Source organism: Symphalangus syndactylus, chromosome 9 (assembly GCF_028878055.3).
Source record: "Symphalangus syndactylus isolate Jambi chromosome 9, NHGRI_mSymSyn1-v2.1_pri, whole genome shotgun sequence".
NCBI classification, from domain to species: Eukaryota; Metazoa; Chordata; class Mammalia; order Primates; family Hylobatidae; genus Symphalangus; species Symphalangus syndactylus.
The window spans coordinates 43,975,270-44,001,351 of record NC_072431.2 but is presented as its reverse complement, the minus strand read 5'-3'; the positions used below and the strand labels follow the sequence as shown (position 1 = coordinate 44,001,351).

The 26,082-nt window shown below is 37.0% G+C and overlaps 1 protein-coding gene across 1 annotated transcript in view; it reads right to left on the bottom strand.

The window, feature by feature from the left end:
* Positions 1–25,092, bottom strand: part of CYTIP (cytohesin 1 interacting protein) — a 30,324-nt gene extending 5,232 nt beyond the window's left edge. Inside the window, exons 1-6 of the mRNA XM_055292068.2 lie at positions 24,074–25,092; positions 14,959–15,008; positions 14,638–14,692; positions 11,107–11,209; positions 10,806–10,899; positions 7,582–7,651 (exon numbers count right to left, since the gene is read on the bottom strand). Of these exons, the coding sequence (XP_055148043.1) occupies positions 7,582–7,651; positions 10,806–10,899; positions 11,107–11,209; positions 14,638–14,692; positions 14,959–15,008; positions 24,074–24,247 (546 nt within the window). The 5' untranslated portion in view covers positions 24,248–25,092. The remainder of the gene's footprint in view (positions 1–7,581; positions 7,652–10,805; positions 10,900–11,106; positions 11,210–14,637; positions 14,693–14,958; positions 15,009–24,073) is intronic.
* Positions 25,093–26,082: the final 990 nt, after the last annotated feature.

Here is a 26,082-nt window from a genome sequence, read left to right as displayed (position 1 = left end):
AAGGGGAACATGGCTTGTTCCTCAGTCTTCAAAGATTGAAGAATAACTGGGCAGAATTTTCCAAACCTTGATACTAGTAACATTTAACAGCAACCCTTATGGTTGCCAATATAAAATTGAGCAATAAATCAATAAAATGCTTGACTCAGTCAACTTCTTGTTCTTTCTGTACCATAATACAGTCTAGAATAGCTATAATACTGCTTTGAGGGCTGAGGGCAGTGGCTTACACCTGTAATCTCAGCACTTTAGGAGGTTGAAGTGGGAGGATTGCTTGAGACCAGGAGTTTGAAACAAGTCTGGGCAACACAGTGAGACCTTATCTCTACAAATTTTTTTTTTAATTAGCTGGGTATGGTGGTGCACACAAGTTCTTAAGAGGCCAAGGAGGCTGGGCGCAGTGGCTCACGCCTGTAATCCCAATACTTTGGGAGGCTGAGGCAGGTGGATCGCCTGAGGTCAGGAGTTCGAGACCAGACTGGCCAACATGGCGAAACCTGTCTCTACTAAAAATACAAAAATTAGCCGGGTGTGATGGCAGGCACCTGTAATCTCAGGTACTCAGGAGGCTGAGGCAGGATAATCGCTTGAACCTGGGAGGCAGAGGTTGTGGTGAGCTGAGATGGTGCAACTGTACTCTACTCTGGGCAACAAGAGCAAAACTTTGTCTCAAAAATAAATAAATAATTTTTTTAAAAAAGAGGCTGACGTAGGAGGATCACTTAAGCCTGGGAGGTTGAGGCTACAGTGAGCTATGATCATGCTACTGCACTCCAGCATGGGCAATAGGGTGAGACCCTGCCTCAAAAAAAAAAAAAAAAAAAAAAAAAAAAAAAAGGACTGCTATGCTGCCTTATTCCCAGCTTTTAACTGTGTAAATCTGTGGTTATATGAAGGTCAAAATTAGGGACATAGGGAGTATAAGGCTAGCAAGTACCTGGCATACATACCAACCTCTTTCAACTTTCTTAAAGAGATTTATTTCCTATGAGAGACTAGAGTCCAGTGGAGGAGCATAGGGATAGGTCAACAGTAAAAACTAGAGACAGAAAGAAGAGGAAGTTATATTTCTGCACTTACTATCTAAAAATATGAAGTCAGCACTGGCTGACTTTATATATATAGTCAATTTTTGGAAAAATACTGGTTTTGCAATATCTGATTTGTTGATTTGGCCCAGTCATTTCAGTACGTCGTCACTTAAACCAAGAAAATACCAGTGTAAAGAGCAGATGTGTCAAAGTGACTAAGGGTTTTTCAACTGTAACCAAGCTTCCCTATTTTCCTTTGGGTCTGTTTCTGCCTGTGTTACTGACATCACAATTGTTTATTTGGACATATCTGAGCTCTCATTCGATGAGAATTAAAGCACAAGTGAGATCTAACCCCACTGGGCAGCATTACCTCACTGTGCCTAGTTCAGTGCCAGCTACACAGCAGCTGCTCAGTAAATAATGGTTGAATGAATACATCAAAATAATGGCTTCCTAAAACAACTCTCAGCTATCACACATTGGTTCCAAAGAAGTTTCCAATGCTTTCAATCTACAGGGGACATACAGCTGAACACTTCCATGGCACTTTAGTACTTCAATTGTGTTTTCACTGATAACATGATATTTAATTTTCATAACTTCCCTAAAAAGTTACAGATTCGAAAATGAATATTCAATGTAACAAAATATTTCCCAAGCACTACAAACCCAGTAAATAGCAGAAGTAGATTACAAACTAGCTCTCCCAGCTACCCCATTGGATGTGCTGTTTTCATGTTAAACATTTGAATCATAGGTCAGAAGAAAGGGAATCTCTGAAAATGTGGATCAGAAAGGACCATTGTTTCGAACGAAGAGCCCCTGGTGCAATGAAGAGTCTTTGAGGGAAAGAATGCTTACTTACACAGGATGCACAAAGTAAATGTCATTGTGTGGAGGGGAAACCCGCCTGACCTTGGCTATAGGTCAGACCAAGACATTTTTGGCTCAAGAGATAAACGGAATCTCATAATTTCAAGATTAGAAACAGGACAGACATGCAAGATAGAAAGCAGAATGAAACGTAAAGTCTTCTGGATATGGAGAAGCAGAAATAAATTCTATGGCAATATATGGTTTAAATACACCTATCTGAAACACAGGTCTGAGCCAGGTTTTCTGCTTAAGAAAAAAACATTGGCTGAAGCTCCATCACTGGGAAACGAGGCTGAGAAAAGCTGATGCTGCTGGCTATGACTCATGTAGAGCTTGTATGTTGAAAGGCAGGAATACCTAAGCACAGCCTCATGACCTGAGCCAAACAGCTCACTGAGTCTTCAAGCAAGGCATGGAAGCCCCCAGACCTGGCTCTGGATTGGTACCCTTGAAGTGCTGAGTGGGGGCAAGCATCCAATTATCACACTGTGCTGAAGGGAAAGGCTATACGCCATGCAAGGGAAGTAGGCAATCTAAACCCCCAAACACTTACAGATGTTTAACGATAAAAAAGATAATAAAAGTGATAATTTGTACATAGATTCTCTCTAAACAAAATGAAAATAGAAAAGTGTTCAAGGCCAGGTGCGGTGGCTCACACCTGTAATCCCAGCACTTTGGGAGGCCTAGGTGAGCTGATCACCTGAGGGCAGGAGTTCACGACCAGCCTGCCCAACATGGTGAAAATCCCGTCTCTACTAAAAATACAAAAAATTAGCCGGGGGTGGTGGCAGGCGCCTGTAATCCCAGCTTCTCAGGAGGCTGAGGCAGGAGAATCCCTTGAACCCAGGAGGCGGATGTTGCAGTGAGCCGAGATCATGCCACTGCACTCCAGCCTGGGTGTCAAGGGCGAAACTCTGTCTCAAAAAAAAAAGAAAAGTGTCCAAAAAAGACTTCAAAATAAGAATGTTTATAATCCTCTGAGAGATAAATAACATCAATGTTTATAAGAACAAGAAATTTGAAATGAAAAAACAAGAACAGATAGACATGAAAAAGAACTACAAGATAATAAGAAAGTAATTTTTATAACTCAATAGAAAGAAGACATTCTATACAGAACAGCTAGCAAGAACATTTCTGGAGACGTTACTACAGAATTCAGAAAGAATGTAACACAAAAATATAAATAAAGACCTATGAAATAGTCATTGGGAAGCATGAAAGATAAATCAAGAAACTATGTCTAATATGAATTCCAGAAGATAGTACAGGAGTGGTGTAGACGGTATATTCCAAAAAGATTGAGTTGATAGTTTTCCAAAGCTAAAGAAAGTCTTTAAACAGAAGGAGCACTATAAGTTCTATGTAGTATAAATTTAGAAATGGATCCAGAACTAACTGCATTGTAGTAAAACCATAGATCAATAAGGACAAAAGAATATCTTAAAGCAACCGGAAAAAGGATTAAAGATGGCCACAAATACTGGTTTTCTAGAAGATCCAAAAATAGAAAATCCTGTAGAGAAAATTATCAAGAAAAAAAAAGAAGCATAAAAAGTGGTACAAGATGCAAGAAAAAAATGGGGACACACTCAAACAATTTTTGACAAAAATTTAAAACCTCAATAATATTTTACTGTCAGTTAATAAATTTAAAAACTTTGTTAACAAAAACATGTCACTAAAACTGGCTTTAAGAAAACCAGAAATCCTGAGTAGTCTCACAACTAATAAAGAAATTGAAACAGTACATTAACAGTATTCCCATCAAAAAAGAATCCTAAAACAAGATGATTCAGGTGGTATTATTAAAATTCTGCCAGAAAATAAGAAGAGGAAAACAGTCCCCAGGTCATGCTAAGAGTCTAGGAAACTTGATACCAAAACTTAAAAAGATAATCTAAGAAAATAAAATTACAGGCCAGTCTACCTGAAAAATGCAACTCTTTCAAAATCCTAAATAAAATATTAGCAAATCAAACCTGTAATTACATTTACAAGTTATAAATTTCAAGGATAAGCCAGGTTGGGTTATCCTAGAAATGTAATGGTAGCTTTATATTAGAATATATTTAAATTTCATTCACATATTGACAGAATTTTTTCAAATGAATAAATGAGAAGACCAGCTTAACAGATGCAGAAAAAAGTATTTGATAAAGTTTAATGCACAAGCACTATAAACACTACCAGCAAACTTCATATAGAAGAGAGTCTCCTTAATCTGAAAGATAGCTTATTACTAGCGGAAAAGAAATTAGGAAGAATTTCCTTTAAAATCAAGAATAAAACAAGGATGCCTACAACCATAATTTCTATTCATGGTTGTATGGTAGCTCCTAAGCTGTGAAGTAAAGTAAGAGAAAGAACCAAAACTCATTCATAACAGATAGTTATCTCTACAGTAAATCCAAAATAATCTACGGATAATTCATTAGTTATTAGAATAGATATTACTATTCTATAATTTAGCAAAGTGTTTGAATATAGTAACAGCATAGAAAAATTGATTCACATGTCTATTAACATCAATCAAAGCATTAGTTTTTGTAAAGAAACAATAATAAGAACAAAAAATATAAGGTACAGAGGACTAAGTCTAACAGAAGATGTATAAATCCTATATGCATAAAATTACAACTTTATTGAAAGACTTTAAAGAAAACAAAAAATGGTAAGATCATCTATCAATAAAAAAACTGAATACCATATGATGTTGTTTCCTCAAATTGATATATATCTCATTGATATATATATTATATATATCTCTATATATATAGAGAGAGATATATATATTATATATATCTCTATAATATATATAGAGATATATATATTATAGAGATATATATAATGTGCAATCACAGCCAGGAATGGTGGCTCAGGCCTGTAATCCCAGCAATTCAGGAGGCTGAGATAGGAGAACTGCTTGAGCCCAGAGTTTGAGACTATAGTAAGCTATGATCATGTTGCTGCACTCCAGCAAGGGCAATAAAGCAAGACCCTGTCTCCAAAAATAGATAAATAAAATTTGATATCAATCAAAACACCAACATTTATTTACATATAATCTGATTTTATAATTTATATAGATGATCAAGGAACCAAGAATAACTGTGCCCAATGTGAAATCAAGATTCATTATAAACAGTTCGGGATAAACAAATTGACCCATGGATCATATTAGAAAGCCTATAAGCAAATCCATGCATATGTGGAACTTGCTTAAAAATAGAGATTTTACTGCAAGTCAGTTGAAGGGGATAGGGGGACTACAAAATAAATGGTACTGGAAGAACTGGTTATTCATATGGAAAAAAATTAAATTAGAATTTTCCCCATACCTCATAATATATACAAAAAGTTATTCTGGATGAATTAAGGACTTAAAGGAAGAGGAAAAATGTTAAAAACCTTTAGCAGAAAATATAGATTACCTGCCAAAAATAATTAGGAGCTCTCTCATAAACAAAATATTAAAGGAGTAATATATTCAAAGTGCTAAGGGAGCTAAACACCTACTTAGAATAATTCAATTACCTATCAAAACTCTCTTCCAACAGTAACAGTGAAATAAAAACATTTTTCAACAAAAATCTACTTATCCCCACAGAAGGAAGTACTATAGCAAGAAAGAAAGTAAACCTACAGGTAAGGAGTACAATGCAACAAACAACAACAAACACATCAGAAGGAACAAGTTGGTGTATTTCTTCACTACCAGCTATAGAACAAAAATCTGTATTTTGTACTTTAAAAAATTGATACAAATTCTCTAAAGTAAGTATCATAAGGAATATAGGGTCTTAAATGGGCATTTTAAACGTTGTATGGTCCTTATGATGTTCTGGAAGAGGATGGAGATACTGAAAAATTCATACATTGGTAAGTATGTACATTAAAACTTAAGGCAAAAACATGCAAAGAATAGAAATTGCTTAAAGGCATCAAATAATGATTTGTGCAAGTTAGTACTTTATTCCATAGAATATAGCCCTATTTTTCATTCTTGTTTTCAATATTTCTTTTTTCTAAGAAAAGGCAAAAAAATTAAACTTTTTTAAAAAGATGTTCACTAAGATTATCTTTCTTTTGCAAAAACAAATTAACTTTAAATTCAAGTATAATATGAAGCACTGTTTATCCCTCATAAAAATGTAGCAACAAAAATCTTAGAAATGTTTTCTTTAAAGTCAACAATAAGATTATCATTATTTAACAATATATTGATGATCCTAGCCAATGCTATAGGAGAGGAAAAACAAATTAGTTTCAATAATTGAGCTAAAGGGGCAAAAAATGTTATTATCTGCAAGTGATAAGAAATCTATATAGAAAATATAAGGAAATCTATAAAAATTATTATTAGAATAAAGGGAGTTCAACAAAACTGGATTTTTTTAATTTAAACAAAATCATTAGCAATAAGTGGCTGAAAATTTAAAAGATTAATATAGCAAGAACAATGAGGAAGTAAACAAGAATGAATATAATAAATGATATGTAAAAATATAGGAAGATAATTACAAAATATTTTTGAAGTCCATAAAAGATCTGAATAAAAAGATTGAGATCCTGAATTCAAAGTGAGAAAAGTGAAAGCCATAAAGATTTTAATTGCTCTCATTTATTTTATAAATACAGTTCAATTCCTATCAAAATTTGAGCAGAGGTTTTTTCAAGGAATTTTATAAATTGATTCAACAAAGCACAGAGATAAGCACAGTGGCAAGAGTATCCAAACCAATGTTGATGAAGAAAGCAAGACTTGTTGATGAATTGGATGTGGAGGAAGAAAAAGATACAAAATAAAATCCACTATCTTGGGCTCAATAATTAATAAGCTCATATTTCATGAAGAAAACTAACACATGGAAGCTATTTCTAAATAAAGCCGAAGTAAGCAACCTGCCTATAGTAAACTACAATCTCTGCTCAGACTGGCTACCTTGTTGCTCTGCAAGGGGGAGATTGGGATGCAGAGGTCACTGAGACAAACAGAGAGGTCCTTAGAACTATGACTCAGATGCATGAGTGAGGGTCTGAACTTCATGGCTTAGGAGACCCTCATCAGCCCAGAAAACTGAGATTTTTAAAAGCCTCAAAAAGCCATCCCAGGGAATTTTCAATGGACCTCCTGCATTATTTACTATCTCTTGGACGCTAATTTCTTCCTCCTTTGAAGCTGCTAGTGTATTTGCCAATGAAAGCAGATTCAAGGACAGTCACAGGATTAGATGGATAAGGTTTTTGTTTTAAGGATGAGGCAGAAGAGAAGGACACCAAAAGAGGACACGGAAAAAGTGAAAAACCCAGGCCCTCCAATAAACTTGGGAAAATAATGACCTTTTTCGTTTTAATTCCAAACAAAATGTAAATCAATAGAGATCACAGGTGCACTAATGAAGAGTTCTTCAAGTGGCGTGCCTTCCTGTTGCCTTTCTGAGCCTCATAGTCACACAGAAGGAGGAAGAAGGAAAGTGATTTACACTGGTTTGCAGAATTTGATATTCCTCCAAAGGTAATTGTGCGGCTCTTGATAATTCAGCAGTTTAGATTCATCACGACATTTCTTTTTCAAGGGCTATCTCAGTTCCTCAAATAGATCTTTATTTTACCACTCACACATTCAAGGATGAAAAATGTGCCTCGCTGTCTTAAATTAAATTACCTTTAAAACCTGCAGCTTTGCTTCAAGCTCCGTTCTTTGCAGAATCATTGTTCCGCTAAGAGTCTCTATCCTGTTTTAGGAAAAAAAAAAAAAAAAAGAAGAGGAAGGTGGGGAGTGAGTAACATGAGTGATTCATTTAAATAAGTACCATACTACGGAGTACTACACTTTGAGCACATACTATACTAAAAACGAAATATAAACGTTACAGTTCTCATGGCACTTCGAGTAGCTGGACCAAAGCCAAATCTTCTGATAACATTCAGGGAAAGAAAATGGGGGAAAACTCCCCTTGAGAAGGTGGCTGAAAGAAAGGATCCTAGTTAATTTGCAAACTATAGCTTATTTTATAGAAGTCACTACGTGACAATGATGGCTACTCTCTACTAGAATCTGTTCTTGTGGGGATGGGCTGAATGACCTCACTCATTTGGTAAATATTTATTGGGCATCTACTATGTACCAGATTCTAGAAACCATGCTGAACACGAGGGGCAAAACAACAGAAACAATAGGCACTAGGGGCTTTCACAACCATGGAATTAACATGCTACTTCTTGAAAGAGGGAGAAATCCTTTCCTCCATAGGATTCTAGGAGGCTTTACCTCTGTAAATCTCCTTATAATTTTGGTACTAGAAGAAACAGAAGTACAACTACTATGAGATAATAACCTTCATATGATTCTTTCATCTCAAAACATTCAGTTTACAAACTCTAATCCTAGAATTATCGACTTACCAGTGTTCTGTTCTTCCTACACCACACACATTTCTAAAAATAAAATACTTGTTCCATTCTGAGTGATTTGATTTGTTCTGTGTGTTCAAGTTAAAGGCTTTTATTTTGACTACTAAACCATCAATCTGAATATGATTTAAAAATTTCATTTGTGAATCACACACCAATTTTTAAAGTGTTGGTTCAAGTTCCTTCTTGTAATTAAGCTGTACTTCTATAAAGATACAAGGAATTTTTCAAGGCATGGTAAAAGCATTAAATGTGGAGATCAGTTTTCCTCTATTTCTAATAGCATCATGCCAGGGATGATCAGGTGGTAGCAAGCCAAATGCTGTCTGTTTTCTCCTTAAGGTGATCTTGACTCTCTGAGAAATAGTGGGAATCCATATGAATCTGTTTCATTGTGATTGAATGTCAGTTTGACCTGCTGAAGCAATAGATGTGTATGGGCAAAACTGCAACCATTGATTTGGCCATTTTCCTCAGTATTTGTACAGACTGTCTCCCATTTTCCTGGATTTCCAACAGTTACCTCCATCTACCACCCCTATTTACCTGTGGTCTACCCTCTTCACCCATGTGGAACATGCTTTCTGACTCTACGTACCAGCAGTTCCCCTCAGACTCTGCACGGTTCCTCTCCTTTGAATCCAGGGTTCTCTAGTGCAAGAGCGCCTCATCCTTTACCCTGAACTCACAGGACCTATAGAGTTGGACCCAATTCGTTACCACCACCGTCTTTCAAATCTGCTCTCACAAACACCCAAAGCATCCTTTGAAGTTTTAGACCAGAATCACTGAAGAGCATCCAGCAGATTTTCTACTGGCAGCTTCCAAGGAGCAGCTGTAGCTGAAAAGGACAGATCCTGGCATCCAGAGCAGGTGGTCAAACCCCAGCCCTATCACTTACCAGTTATGTGACCTTAACTAAGCCCTCTCTAAGCTTCAGGCACTTCATCTATAAATAGGAATAAAATTAACCTCATGGGTGGCTATGAAGAATAAATGAGACAATATAGGACCCACCTCAATCAGAATAAAACCCAAACTTGTTGGCATGGCCAAAGAGATCCATGGTCTGCCCCCAGGCCAACTCTCTGGCTTCATTTCTTGTTATACTCTCTCTAATCCATCAACTACCAATTATACTGTCTTTTTCTCTTTCCCTTGTACATGCCAAGCCCATTTTGAGCACTCAGAGACCTCTCTCTTTGCCTGAAGTGCTCTTACGAGGAGTTCATTTGACCATCCTTCTCTTCATTTAGATCTCAACTCAAATATCACCTCCCCAGAAAAGACCACTTTACACATCTAAGCCAAACTAGCAGCCTTCTTGCCCAGCATGACAGGACATTGCTGTTTTGCACTTTTCTCATAGTAGTTATCAATAACTGAAATATAAACATTACTTAAATTTCAGGCTTTTCTGAGCCATTTCCTTCCATAATTATTAACTTACTGAGAGAGTATTTATCTCGGTCTCTCCTGAGCCTATCACAGAGCTGGAAACATAGTATTTGCTCAATAAATATGATTTTAATGAATGGGCAAATTTCATCATTTAACTATCCTAATAAGATTTTATTAGGTGCTAGTATTGTTATGGTAGAAAAATCAGTCAAACCTCTAATTGGGAAAGCCAGTGTTCTATCAAGAAGTTTGGGGCCGGGCACGGTGGCTCACGCCTGTAATCCCAGCACTTTGGGAGGCAGAGGCGGGTGGATCACGAGGTCAGGAGATTGAGACCATCCTGGCTAACACCATGAAACCGTATCTCTACTAAAAATACAAAAAATTAGCCAGGCGTGGTGGCGGGCGCCTGTAGTTCCAGCTACTCGGGAGGCTGAGGCAGCAAAAATGGTGTGAACCCAGGAGGCGGAGCTTGCAGTGAGCCGAGATCGTGCCACTGCACTCCATCCAGGGTGACAGACTGAGACTCTGTCTCAAAAAAAAAAAAAAAAAAAAAAAGGAGTTTGGAATATTTGGAACATGTGGTGTAAGTATGTGTGTTTCAGGGTGGGGATGGTTGAACAGACTATTCTTCCTTCCAAATGGAACACCAGAAGGGAAAAACAGGTGGCTTGTCACATAAGAGGAAAAACTCAGCCCTTCTGACCTTTTATTTGTTTTAGCTACAGGATTATATCAACCATGAAAACTGGATCGGTTCTTCCCAGTTTAAAGAGAATGTGTGCCAGTTTAATTGAATTTGACATTAAAAAAATACATTTTTTAAGGCCATCCTTCCCACACAGACATTTGGGCTATTGATGTCCTCTGACTTCAGATGTTGACAGTATGTTCAAGTGTGAGGAATCTTGAGAAACAAAAGGAACTGATAATGTTTGTACCCCACTCTAAAGCTCCGGTGCACTGCCTCACTCCATCTTGTAATGCTGAACAAAAGGCCTATTTATTCACTCATCAGGCATTATGAGAAAACGTAACATTTTGAAGCCCCACGGGAACTAGACAGATAGTTACGTTAGCAGGTTTCCAGACGATCTGATCAGGTCAACGACTTGTTTGTGGGTAAAACCTTCTGTGCTCACACCATTGATATTTGCAAGGACATCACCTGGGAGATGCCAAGAGAAATGAGTGTTATGTTGGTTAGTTAAATAATCCCTCCTGACATGCAAATGAAACAAGCAGCTCCAAGTCTTAAAAACACAAAGGGGCCAAGAAAACTCAAAGCAACAAATACATCCTGACCTTCACTCTCAAAACATTTTATTTTCTTTCCATTTAAATGATTCCTAACATGAGCAAAAATTTAAGTTACCAGCTTGCAGGCCAGCACAGTGAGCTGGGCTGTCCTCCTGTATTTTGCATATCAAAGTGAACATTTCCGAGGAGCAGGCATTCTGATTCTGGGGCCTGTAAGACTGTAAAAATTAAGGTGATATATAGTTATTATTTAACAACCTCTACATCTATTTGCCAAAATTTAAAATGATGTCAATTATCATTAAGCAGTATAATAGGTAAGTTCAAAGGACAAAGGATTTCCACTATAAACTGAATCAAGATATCAATTTTGCAATTCTACCAGACAATCTGTAGCCAACTCCATTCATAAAGACATCTGTCATGAGAAAGAAAGTGAAATGAGAGTGGCTCAAGATTTTATATTTTCAAACCCAAGATATCACCTGATGCTGTCACGATTACATATTTATTTTTAAAAATTGAGTTTCTCATTTCCCAATGGGATAAAACAATGATGGCCAAGTGCAATGAGAAAAATCCCTAAGTGGTTCTCCCAAGCTAAAACACTCATTATAGGAGTATGAAATTATACACATGCAGCAAGGAGACATGCCAACAATGATTATTTTAAATCAGAGTTCTGCACATAATGACAATCTGCCCTGCATTTATTCAAAAGTACTATAATTGACTCAATTACCTTCATTTCTGAGCACCCTCTGGTATGCCTGTCCTGAATCCTCACCGGTTCATTAGTCACCCAACTAAATTAGAAAAAGTTAAGCTTCAACTCTTGCCTCAATTAGGCACAAGTAGTTTGGTGGTGGTGGGTTTTTTTATTTTTAATTATACCAAAACACTGAATAAATGTTTGCTAGATATAGTGTCCCAATGACCCATAACAAATATAATTTTCTTTTTTTCACACATTTAAATTATGAAGTCTAGTTCCACTTAGAAGCAAAATCAGTGTTCTGAGTAGAGTACACCTTTTAAACATCTGATTCCTAAAATTAAGCTACATTAAAGTACTACTTCCTTGTGAAAAAACTGATGTCTGATGTTCATTCTTTCTTATTCAATAATCCCTGAGGCACCAAAGTCAGCCACATGCAAGCAACTTCCAGAAACTTGGGTCTGTTCACCTCTAAAGGACTTCTTTCTAATCTATAAGGCACTTAGAATCCCCATATCTTAAAGGTAGAAGGGACTTTAAAAGATCATGCACTACGTTCCCATCTATGTCAGAAACTTCATTAACAGCTTTCCTGCCAGGGGTCTTCTCAGTATAGCCTAGACCCTTCTGGAGATGAAAGACTGATCTAGTTCATGTGGTACATGAATAAAACATATAACTGACACTCCTTTGGGAAACCACTGTTCTAACAATTCTCATTAGCAGTGAGACTCTACCCTCCATTCCCAGAGATCAAGGTGAGTACAGTGCAGTGGAAACATGTTGATTTATGTAGCTGGCACCTCCATATATGTTCACATTGGGTGTAAAATATGGTAGTTAGAAATAGAAAAAAACAGAAACCCCAAAAGCTACAGAAAGTATTAATCAGATACTTCTCTCTCTTACCCAGTCTTCTAGCTCCCATTAAGGGATCAGTGACACAATGATCACCTGCATTTCTTAGAGACACGAAGATCTCATTGTCCTTTCTCATGCCTAATGACATTCATTCTAACACCTGTCATTTGTGGATCTTCTATTGGTAAGGCACATCACTAGGTACATTGCATGTATTGTTTCATTTAAAACTCCTAAAGACCCCATAAGGCATTAGAAGGATATGAATTCAGGTGTGCATGAGTCCAAAGTCTGCATTCCTATCGGGCTGCACGATTCTCACAAGCAGCATAAAACTAGCTCCCATGGAGAACCATGGGTCTCGTCTCTTCCAAAGTGTCATTCCTCTAGTAGGCCACATCCCAAACATGTACTCACACTGCATGCACAACATGGGTACATGAGGTTCTATCTGATTTTCAAAAAGTCCCCAGAAGCATGTCTCCTATTTGTTGACTGCTGCAAATCTGATGAGTACTAGGGAATAGATTATGGTGTGTATTTGACAATGGAGAGCATATACCAGAGGGAGTTTACAGGAGTGTGGATTTCTGCATCACTGAGATAACACCTACCTGCTGCCATTTAGAGGTGCTATTAGTTCATGTTGATCTACAAAGGTTCAGTGGTGTTGTGGCCTGACATAGTTTTTGACTCTTGCTCCATGGAGAATAAGTGTTTATGGTATGGGAGAAAAACTTAAGAAAGTAGTGACATTATTATGGCAGTGTAAGAAAAATAAAGAAAGGTGAGTAGTCATTTATCCTGTTTTCAGTAGCCACTGCTGCACATCCTTGAGGATAATTCTCCTTTAAAAAGAAGCAGTGACAAAAAGCAGTGTCTCTACAACAGAATAGGGAGTAGTTCAGGTGACTGGGGAATAAGAGGGAGTACTATGCTTCTAAAACCTAATAGATTTCACCAATTACTGTGGTGAATTACAGATTTCACCAAATTTAAAAGTACAAGAGTTAGGGAGATAGAAGTGATCCTCTTTTCAAAGTGCCTTCTCTGTCTTCATTGCAGCTAAAGTTCCATTTTGTTTCTTTACTCATAAAACATGTTTTTCTTAGCAGTTTCCTGTTCCTAATTTTAAAATACACACTGACTTTCCAATTGTGGGGCTGATATCACACCAAAGTTTTCTGAAAGCAGCAGTAAAGCTAAGATCTAAAATCTGATATAGAGTGTAAGAATATGATTATGCAAAACACATCCAAAAGACATGCAAACGTACTATGGAAAAAAAAAAACCAGAAATGCTTAAGCTACAACTGTTGCACTTAATTGGGTTAGACTTCATTTGACCTACCTCACCCATTTTACAAATGTGCTCATGAAAAAGCAGACAGCAAATAAGCAATGAAATTCTTAGGCAATTATGCTGAAACTTATAAAGACTTAAAAATTTCCTACAGCATGAGGCAATCTGCAAGTAGAGCCAAATGTTCTCAAGTGTTTCAAATAACAATTATAAAGCATTGTCATTAGGAAAAAAAAGCTACAAATTTCTCATTATGTACAATATGAACTCTTTAGTAGCAAAAGGTACCAGGAGCTATCCATGAATATATGCATTCCATATACACACATATATAGTCTTTCGAGTGTCTCTTGAATGCCAAAGTAAATACTTCAAATCTGATATACAGTATAACAATATGATAATGCAAACACATTCGAAATGCAAATATATCAAGTACACATCTGTAAAATGTATTTCACTCTCTTATCTAAGACCTAGCTGATACCAACCATTTCTGATCAGTCTGGGACTTAAGGGAAGACTGAAGCAACGAAGTACAAACTGCTGAGCATATCGCAGAGGTTTTGTTATCGTCTTCAATGTTTTCTTTCCTTAATAGTACTCAACACACTGAAAAACTACCCCCAAACAGCCACACACTGAATAAAAGTCACAGACTCCATCATTCTCTAATCCTAACTTCATTTTTTCTTTGCACATAACATGACACTACCAATGCCACTTTCTTCCTTGGAAGTCTAGAAAATGTGAAAACTGCCCACCTGAATTTCAAATCCAAATGTTTCATTATCCTGCTTCTCCACAGTAACAAGCTTTCTGTAATAAAAATGTTTAAAAAAGAAACTGCATGAAAATTAAAGTATCGCATTTGGCACAGATTTGTCATTAAAAATAACTGTCACAATTAAAAATAACTGACATTTATGTAAATTGTAGTATGTAAGATTCTGTGTGTGTGTCTGTGTGTGTGCATCTGTGTGTGTGCGTGACAGAGAGAGAAAGGGAGAGAGAGAAAAAAACAGTCTGGAGAGCTGTGTTCCTAAATATTTTGGGAGAGACAAAAAATAATTCAATCTCTTTACCTTTGAGACCAGGAAAAGTCACTTAAAGAACTTGATCTGGTCAAAGCAAGCTGAAAAACACAAAAAGCATATAGTTATCCCAGGGTCTTCAAGATAGACTGTAAAACGTTCTAAATCTCTCTCTCTCTCTCTCTCTCTTTCTCTCTCTCTCTCTCTCTCACACACACACACACACACACACACACAACCTGTTCTTTACCACCTTCTTTGGCCCAGCTCCTGGGAAATTGTTGAGTAAAGGCAGCCATTTCCATTCTCTACATTCTCTAGTGATAGCAGAGGAGAGTAGGGAGACAGGATTCTAGGCATTCCAATTAAAAGATTGAAAGAGGTTTAGATAGTAATACAATGTGGCAAAAGAGTTAATATAATGTGGCAAAACTCCAAGGCTTCCAAAGAGAACTTCCTCTCTGGTCTGTATTTAAAACAGCCTCTGAAAGATTAACCATAGCAATTTGTAATCACACTGAAATCCAAAGAAAAATAGCATACGTAGAATGGCATATGAAACCCAAATACTTTATAGTTTTTGGAGATGATGATGAAATGACTGTGTTTACTATAATAATTCAATACTTTACTGTTTTTAGTAGGATAAAATAATCTCTAACCAACCAACTCACACACACAATTCAGGTAAAACCAGGAACTCAAAACCTCATTTCTGCTTATGATTTATTTTTGTAATAGTTTTGGAAGACTAACATGAAATTTCCAGCCAAGAAATGAAAGAAACCTCAGAATAGTATCAATGGTATAAAAAATATCACCTTCATTCCTCTGCACTTTCGGAAAAGATCACATAAACATAAGCTTTCAGGACACATTCTAGCACTATAAACAGAAGCAGCATCAACAAAAGGTGACAACTTATTTTTTAGGAAAATCGCAGCAGGTTTTTGTGTTTTTTTGGTTGGTTTGTTTCTTTGTTCAGGAAATGTTTATTAGCCCTATTCTCAAGTGTTGGTTCAAGGGCCCAAAACATACGCTACTAGCTAACCCATGGTTTTTAATTGTCGACCTGAAATGGTTGTCATATATAAATGAACACATAAACTATCAAGAGATCAATGCATAGTCAGTCCAGACAAAGCAAAATAAAATAAGTAAAGGACGAAAACTAGATGGGGGAAAATATGTAGGAGATATTAATGCTTATGTGACAAGTTACACAAATGAAATGCTTATTAAGACATTCATTAGGAGTGAAGCCTACACCACTGTAGGAAATTTGAATTACCAGGTACCAAATGCCAGCATTTTCACAAATTTCCTGGAATGGACCAGTGTTAAGAATTCAGCCACCAGTCCATAAACTTAATGTAATGGAGAGGTGGTCTCTTCTTACCAATTTGCTGTAAATTAATTATATTTTCCTCTTTTGTTAGTTCTGGGCTTCAACTCACTTATATCGCAATGGAGACTGAAATAAATTGCTCAGACCCAAAAAGATTCTCTAGTCTTGCTAAAAAGTATCTCTTTTCAATTTGTAAGCACTAACTGTGGAATGCCTACAAGGATTCGTATGGTTTGTTGTAACCTGATTTTGTACCTCGTACGTACCGTTACCAAGGATAGGGACTATTCATCTATGTTAGTGGGCCTCCTTGCAGAAGAGAGCCACAAACTTGATATTTCCAAGCATTCTCAGTCTCTCCCTTATATTGTACTCATATTTTCTTAATCTATTTTTATCATCTTCAGCTGCTTGTTTTCTGCCCTTAATTCAAATTATATAATGATAACTAGGGCTTTTTTATTCTTTTTATAAAAGTTTCTCATACCTCCATAAATAAGGGCTTATATTTTTAAAGTATTACTCTTGCTATCAGTATTCATCATATTATTCATATATCCATATAGAGAGAGCTATATATATATGTATACATATATGTATATATTTATATGAAATGCATACTGGATCAAATACTTCACATCTGTACATAATCATCTGTGTGATTTGGACCTCTTGGGGAATGTTATCTGTTTTACTTTCTGCCCCAATGCCCAGCACAGGGCCTGGAATAGAATGGAAACTTAAAAATAGAGAAATAGATAAAAATAAATAAACTACTAAACGAAAATGGAAGCAACTGAGGTGGTTGAAGAGCCAAGTTAAATATTCAAGTTCAGGAGAAATATGTAAAGATAGTCTTCAACATTGTCCTTTATTAAATTCAATATCATAGGAAAAACTCAAGGATAATCACTAAAATACATAAAGTAAAATTTAAAAATCTTAAATATGTAGCAAGATTTAAACATGAAAGAAAACAGACAACTGTATATCCATATGCAGAAGAAAGAAACTAGACCATACCTCTCACTCGATACAGAAATCAACTGAAAATAAGTAAATGGATCAAAACCTTCATGTAAAACCTGAGACAATAAAACTACTGGAATAAAACATAGGGGAAATGCTTCAGCATATTGGATTGGGAAAAAATTTTATGAATAAGACCTTCAAAAAAACAGGCAACAAAAGCAAAAATAAACTAATGGGGTTATATTAAACTAAAAAGATTCTGCACAGCAAACAATCAACAGAGCGAAAAGACTACCTGTGGAATGGAAGGAAATATTTGCAAACTTCTCATTTGTATATCCAGAATATATAATGAACTAAAATACCTCAACAGAAAAAAAAATTTAAAAATGGGCAAATGATCTGAACAGACATTCCTCAAAGGAAGCCATACAAGACTGGGCGTGGTGGCTCACGCCTGTAATCCCAGCACTTTGGGCAGCCGAGGAGGGTGGATCAACTGAGGTCAGGAGTTCAAGACCAACCTGGCCAACATGGTGAAACCCTGTCTCTACAAAAATATAAAAATTAGCCAGGCATGATGGCAGGTGCCTCTAATCCCAGATACTCGGGAAGCTGAGTTGGAAGAATCACTTCAACCGGGGTGGCGGAGATTGCAGTGAGCCGAGATCATGCCATTGCACTCCAGCCTGGTGACACAGTGAGATTCCATCTCAAAAAAAAAAAAAAAAGAAAGAAGAAATAAAGAAAAAGAAGACATACAAATGGCTAACAAATATATGAAAAAATGCTCAATATCACTCATCATTGGGGTAATGGAAATTAAAACCACAATGAGGTATCATCTCACACCAGTTAGGATAGCTATTATCAAAATGACAATAAATAATAAATGCTAGTGAGGATAAGGAGAAAAGGGAACTCTCATACACTGTTAGTGGGAATGTAAATTAGTACAGCCACTATGGAGAACAGTATGGAGGTCCCTCAAACAACCACAAATAGAACTACCATATGATCCCGCAATCCCACTACTGGGAATTCATCCAAAGGAAAGGAAATCATTATATTGAAGAGACATCTGCACTCCCATGTTTATTACAGCACTATTCACAATAGCCAAGAGATGGCATCAGCCTAGGTGTCCAACAACAGATGAATGGATAAAGAAAATGTGGTATATATACACCATGGAATACAATTCAGCCATAAAAAAGAATGAAATCCTGTCATTCACAGCAACATGGATTGAACTGGAAGACATTATGTTAAGTGAGATAAGCCAGGAATAGAAAGTTAAACACCACATGTTCTCACTCATATGTGGAAGCTAAAAAAAGTTGATCTCATAGAAGTAAAAAGTAGAACAGAGGATACTAGAGGCTGGGAAGGGTTGGGGGAAGAAATGGATAGGGACACATTTGTTAAAGGATACAAAATTACAGCTAGATAGGAAGAATAAGTTCTAGTGCTCTATACTGCAGGCTAGCTATAGTTAACAATAGTATACCATGTACTAGTTTCAAATAGTTAGAAGGAGGATATTCAACAGTCCCAAAACGAAGAAATGATCATTGTGTGAGGGAGATTATGGATACGCTAATTACTCTGATCTGATCACTGTACATTCTATGTATCAAAACATCACTATGTATACCATGAGTATGTATGATTATATATCAGCTAAATAAATACAAATTTTAAAAATCAAAAAATTTTAAATGAAAGAAAACAGACAAGAACACAAAAAAAAATTCAATCCAAAACAAGAAATGTTGAAAAAGTACTAACAGAAAACAAAGATAGTAGTGCCTTAGTACATAGCTGCTAAGTGGATGAATGGTGGCAAGAATGAATACATTATTAGTAAAATTTGGAGCCTTGTGAATTTTAAATACCTTTTTAGTATGTCAGAAATCAATGCATCTATTAGGAACTTCAAGATTTCATCCAATCTGTCTTTTGAATCAAAAGTCATTCTGGATAGATTCAAATGTAAAATCTTTTCAACCACAGGACAGACCTGAAGCCTCTATAGATATTTCCCCCACCACTCTACCTCTAACCTTTCTATCTAGCTAATTGACTAGTTAAAGACGAAAATATTTGTCTAGCACAACATGAGAAGCATAGCAGATTTTCAATTCCTGTGGACTAACTGACTTGGGTTATCAGCAACACCAAAAGTCAGATAAATCAAATTACAAATTAGTTTCCATTCTGTATTAGCTAAGAGGCTGTTTCAAGCACCTAACACTTAAACAAAAAACAATTTAAATAAATTTAGCACCGCCAAATTCTCTGACACGTGCCACGTCTTGACACAAAGCCTACTTGTTTTTGATCTGGGCTGTCAGACTCAGGCAATGTGGAAAGGAATGTTCCCAGGGTTCGACCTAGCTCACACACCAAACTACCTGCCTAAAGTGAAATGAAGTGTGTCTAAGGTCTTACCAAGGGTTTTGCACTTTGAGAGAAAAAAAAAAGTCTTTCCTGCACCCCTTTTCCCTAGGGCGAGCAGCCTTATTCAAGGATCTGACCGGTGGGTCTATGTTCCCCAGACAGCCCTCCCAGCCAGAGACTTTTCGAAGGGTTGTAGTGATGGCACCAAAAATCATGAATGAGGAACTGGTGTGCAATTCACAGCATATGCTGGCAACAGCTGTCTTTTATTACACATTATCTAATATGAGAAATCTAGGTTTAGCAATTTGGCAGGCTTGCAAACTACACATTCAATTATGACTGCTGAATAGACAAAGCTTAACTCCTTGCTAGCCATAATACACTGATACCTAGGGTTGGGCTTACGATCACTCTTCTGTTTTTAGTCAGATGACTTAAAAGATCAGGCATTAATATTCAAAATTTAATTTCTTCTGCTCTGCAGTGATTCCACACATTCCTCTTCAGTGGGAAACCAAGACCAAATACTTCAGCTGTCAATTTCTGAAAGATAGGAGTAATTGGTAGCTCAGCGAGATAGCCAGCCCTCCTTAGAGAAGCTCAAAGTTCAACACTGTAGCCACTTCTGGGGGTGTTACAGAGGTTACTTCCTCCTGGTCCCCACTCTGCATACTCATCTCCTGAAAGTGTTGGGGAGGGTGCTGGGGCCAGGTTACTGATTCAAGAGTGAGGTTTTTTGTCACTGTTATTTGTTTCAAAGGCCCCAAAATTATGTGCTCTGCTCCCTTTCCAGTCCCCTGCCTCACTCCCCAATTCTTCCATGCAACTCCCACCCCCTTTTAAGTAAGGAGCATTAGGATATCAACGCTCCACAGACTATTCAAAGATACAACAAAATAATGGAGCTGAACTTAATTTCCTAACATTAAGTGCCCAGAGAAACCGAAATACAATACTGCCATTTCCAAGTAAGTTCTGATTGTAGGCTCAAGACTCTGCAAGAAAAATTATTGGATATTGACCATGCATGCCACAATATGGATTAAAGAATAATTTTCAAACTCTTTTGTAGTGAAATTAGCACAGTTTTCTACCTAAAATTGTCATGAGGTGATTAAAATCCTCTGGTGTAGTTCAGGACAATTGGGAGTTACGGCACCTGACGGGTGTGCTGCGGGACACACGGTGAAAGCTGCTGCAGGGCAGAGCCCAGCCCAGCAGTGTACACATCCCAGAGCAGAGCACACATTCCCTATCTGAACTTGTAGATGAAGTCAGCCTGCCAGAAGTTGCCTATTTAGCAATAATGTGATAACTAAAAGAAAATTAGAGTCAGTCTGTGGTACCACTGAAGTTTGTGGACTTGTTTGTCAGGTCCCTGGTTCTCACTATAGCATTCTGTAAAAACTGCTTTCCAAAAGCAACGTACTACAGTTATGAGAGTGGGTCACTCTTTGTCAATGATGCCAAAGACAATCACTACTTCTTTGGCATCATTGATAGAGACTGTCCTTAATTCCTCCTGTCTCCTTCCTACCGAGCTTTCCATTGCAAAGATATTTTTTTCTTTTGCCCTAAAACCGTGTTCACAAGTAGAAGCCATACTGGGGTGTCTGACACTTCCCATCAGTACAGGTAGTGAGATAATATGCACACAGAGAAATCTATTTTTAAATAATTCTGAATGTAAACACCCAATTGATTCTGAAGACTAATTTGAAACTACAAGCTAACCAGATATAGCTTTGCAGAAACCAAAGCCAACAACAACAAGAAGTATGAGCTGTTGACGTCAGCCCTGAAAGTGTTGAAAATAACAGTAGGCAGAGAAACACCTGCTCATGTGATTGCCTCACAAGGATCTTGTTGCCTGCAATTTAGTCAGTGCCAAATGGGTGATTATTCTCTAAAAACCAGTTAAAGGAAATGAACATCCATTTGGAAGATTGTGAAATGTTGGGATAAACTTGCATCAAGTCTCATTGATGATAACTGTACGGAATCAGAACTATCATGTACAAGAAGTTTTGTTTTGCTATTTTCTAAAGCAATTCTCACAACAGTAAGAAAAAGCTGTTTGAATATGGAAAGTCTACCACATGAAAGAATTTGAGAGAAGGGGAATGAGAAGACCTAGAAAAGATGAGAATATCTGCATAAATTAATTAGTATGGGGATGTGTGTGTGCCTGTGTGCACATGTGTACATGTACATATGCACATACACAAACACACACACGTATATTTCATATGCCAAAATTCCTCTCTTTATCCTCCTCTGATAATCAGCCTCTCCTACTGATTGCCTTCTTTCAGTTCACACTATCTTCACTCTGGCTCAAAACCAGATGTGACTCCTTCATCTTCAGTCCCTTTCATATTAAAGCCTTTTAGTCACCTTTCTGTTCCCCCATTTCCTTTTTCTCCAACTACTGCAAAAGTTCCTCCCTCACTACTAGTCTCTACTCACCAATCCACTACATTTCTACAATAAGGTTCCTGAAATCCTCTACTTCTCAAACATGTTCAGTGGCCCTCATGCCGGCTTTTTCAGGGGAAGCTGTCCAAGTGTTCTGTAAAGCAGCCCAGCGCTGAGATCTCCTCTCACCTCCTACACACTAACCAGGTTCTCCTGACACACTCAATATTGTGTTGTTACACAAAAAAGTCCTCCAGGCACCAGGATCTATGCCTCAGCTTCAATTTCTCCCTTGCTCTGGAATACCCTTCAATATCTGGAATAGCCTTCAATATCTCGAATATCTATTTCCAAGGCTACATTTAAAGATGTTTCACTTGGATGAGAGTATTCACGTTGTTTTACTTTGCATAAAACCCATTATTTCTGCTTACTGAATTGTAAACAGTATATGGATAGGAAACATTCCCTTCTTGTCTTTTTACCTCTCCTACACTTAGCACAATGTCTGTCTCCTAGTAGGTGCTCGGAAACCATCTGTTGCATTGAATTGCATGGGCTAGAGAGTAGATCAAATGAGTAAGGTTGCAGGTATGGAGGACATAGAGAGTGGAAAGTTCCCACCCTGATTGAAAAAGTACCCACAGTCTCCAGAAAAAAAAAAAAAATCATCGCCTAATCAAGTGAACCTTAGTGTGATAGCTTCATGGCAAATATAAAGAAAATCTGACTGCTTTATATCTGAAAACTGAAAAAAGATGTCGACATTTCTCATGTTGCTTTATCTTCAGACAGGTTGTAGATTGATAAAATGTTCATCATTACATTAAACTTTGTATCATAAAAGCACTTTAGGTTGAGAATGATCAATAACCCAAATCATGGAAAATTATGCCCTTATCTTCACTGTGAAAAATACCAAGGAATCAGCTATATACATCACTGAAAAAAGATGTCTCTCCCACTATGCCATACCTCTCTAATCCTGAATTTAGAAGGCTTAAGAGAAGCACATGATTGTACATGCAAGACTTAAGCACAAAAATTCTTGCTCTATGGCAATTCTAAATATTTTCTGTAGAAATGCTACATCGAAATTCAAATATGTACCTGGGGATTTAGAGCAAGTTGTTTAAAAAAAATCCTGAAGAGGTATTATGGTTAAAAAAAAATTTTTTACATGTTAGAAATTGAAGAATGAAAAAATCAAAATAAATTCAGTTAGACATAGATTTTTCCAAATGAGTTTTCATCCCTAGAGACAAACTTTGCAATAAAAATATTAAAATGGCATAATCTAGCATTTAATAAGCACACACTGGATGCCAGTCACTGTTAGGCACTGCACAGTTCCTTATTTAACCAACATAAGAACCCAATAAGGGTGGTTCTATTATTAACTCCATTTTAGAAAAAATGAAACTGAAGCTTAGAGAGGCAAGTGGCTTGCTCAAGATCCCACAGACACTAAGTGGTGTGCTGATATTCTATCTGGCACCCATCTATCCAAAAAAAAAAAAAAAAATCTTACTTTCCAATAGCCCGAGGTATGTGCCAGCACCCTAGAGCTGAAGATAATTAGTCAACAAAATTTGTCCTCAGAAAAAGTACTTCTTATTTGATTATGAACTGAAATGACCATCAAGGGCTGCAAGTAAGGATGGAAGGGAAAGAATCAATGGAGACACAATGGGGAAAAGATAATTAATTCTCATACTGTTTGTATCTATATAAACCATCTTCAAGCTTGTTATGCTTAATGATGTTTATTTTACCTGAGCACTTCTTCAAATAAGAAAAACAATCTTAATTTTTGCCCTGAAAAAAAAAGTTTGATTGTGGTCTCAAATCTCTGGACTGGTTCTCCTAGCTCCCTGGGCATCTCACCTCCTTCGCCCATAATAATCAGCCAGTGATTCCAAAGCCTCTAAAATACCACTATTAGTATGAAGTCAGACAAACATATCACTCTGCCCTCAAGAGAATGTGAACACTCTAAAGGGTACAAAACAGCAATCATACCTGCTTTCGTCCCCGAGGCAGAGTAGCCACTGTGTCTGCCAGCATTTGAATCCTTCTATTATCGTCCATCGTAAGGCTGCCTGTGAGTGTGGAGTAAGAGCTATACGCTGGCCCAGCGCAGAAGTCCGCCAAATTGCCATTGCTGCTGTGTTGCAGGAGCCTTTGTAAAGACATTGTGAATAAAGATCACTCCAGCTAGCACATGGTTGAGTGGCCTTGCAGGATGGGGGAAGCTAAAAGTACAACTCTGACAAGTAATCAAAAGTAGCAAAGCAGAAAGAGCCCATGTGACCTCTGTGGTTTGAGGAACTTGTTACACAAACCCTATCTTGCAATTCACTCCCATTTCTCAAAGCTTTTTTTCTTTAAGCTCCAGAGAGAACCTGGAGCTAATTTTTACAATTTAAAGAAAAATCAGCTTATTTTTTTCACCTCAAACAGCTGGAACTCTTATGCTTTTATGTTCTGTGGCAAGTTGTATTCACACCACCATTTGCCATTTTTTTCTTTAGAGAAGAAAGAAAAATGTCCCCAAGTGCTACCATTTGTTTCCCATCCATTCTCTTACTTAACATTAGCAATGCAGTGCAGAAGTCAGCACATGAGGACATTCAGTTCTTGTGAATATAGGCAAGAATTACAGGTGCTGGTCATAATGTTCTCTCTCGAAGTCCTTGTAATACTGTACTTTCCCTGAAGTATACCCTAGATCAATGTTCATCAAAAAGACATTATATCTGCCACTGGGGTTGTGACCATTCAGCATTCTTCTGGTTGTCCTTTTACTACTTTGTCCTTACTAAAATTACCCATGATCTTTAAAGTACAATGGGAAGGGAAAGCCAGCACATTTAGGGCACAATATTGCCATTTCTTAGATCAGACTTTGCGGCAGCATCAACAAGTGGTCCCGGGGAGGAAAGGAGTGGGCAGAAGGTAACGGGCAAACCAAGGTGGCACCAAGAACGTTGCCTGTTGGTCCCTGCACGTGCATATGGGTCAAGGGCACCATCACCAAGTACTCAAGATCACAGATGCTTTTTTTTTTTTTTCCTTTGGCTGAGGTTGGGGGCAGGTAGTTTTGAGAGAACTGGTTTCAGTGGAGGAGTAGGGGAGGCAAGTAAAAGGAAGAATCGAAACAAAAGTCAAAAAGAGAAGTTTTATATGGCACGAAAAGTCAAACGTGCTTTTTAAAATCTCTGAAGATCAATACTAGCATTTAAAAGAGTTAGCAAATCTTTGAACTAAAATGGAATGTGTGTGTACTGGAAGTGAAGATGAATTCAACTCAAGTAGAAATTGCCAAATATAAATAGTAAAATCTGAATTAATAGTGCTTCAAAAGTTGAAGCCAATTATAGATTTTAAAAACTCTATCACAGCATGACTCATTATACTGGAATTAAATTTTGACATGGACAAAGTGATATCACAAAAAACATATAACGGTCTAAATTGGGAATTAAAAACACATATGTTTTCAGAAGCCAGGTGAGTAACATAAATGTGAAAGGCAAAAGGGAGTGGTAAATACCTTGGCAACTAAAGAATACATCAATTATAAAGATATTCATGTAAAATCTATATTTATAGATATGTACAGATATGTATACAGGTATATGTGGGGTGTTTATGTGTGTGTGTGTGTGTGTGTGTGTGTGTGTGTGTGTGTGTATTAGGAAGACAGAGAGAGAGATTGATTTTAAAAACATTTTCAGGCTAAGAGGCACATAAATTAAATCAACACTATTAATGGATGACAGCAGTCCACTGTACCCTAGGAATTTGATAAAGTTAGGTAAATATTTTTAATATTTATTCTTAATATTTTAAAATGCCAAATGGAAATTATACATTTGCTTAATATAAGGCCACCCACTCAGGCCAACTGACTCACTCATTTTTATAAATGACTACTAAAATTGTACCAATTCATTGTTATACTGACCTTAAGCTGATGTAAATCATAGATCATCATTCAATTAAGAAACTGGAAAATAATTTACTTA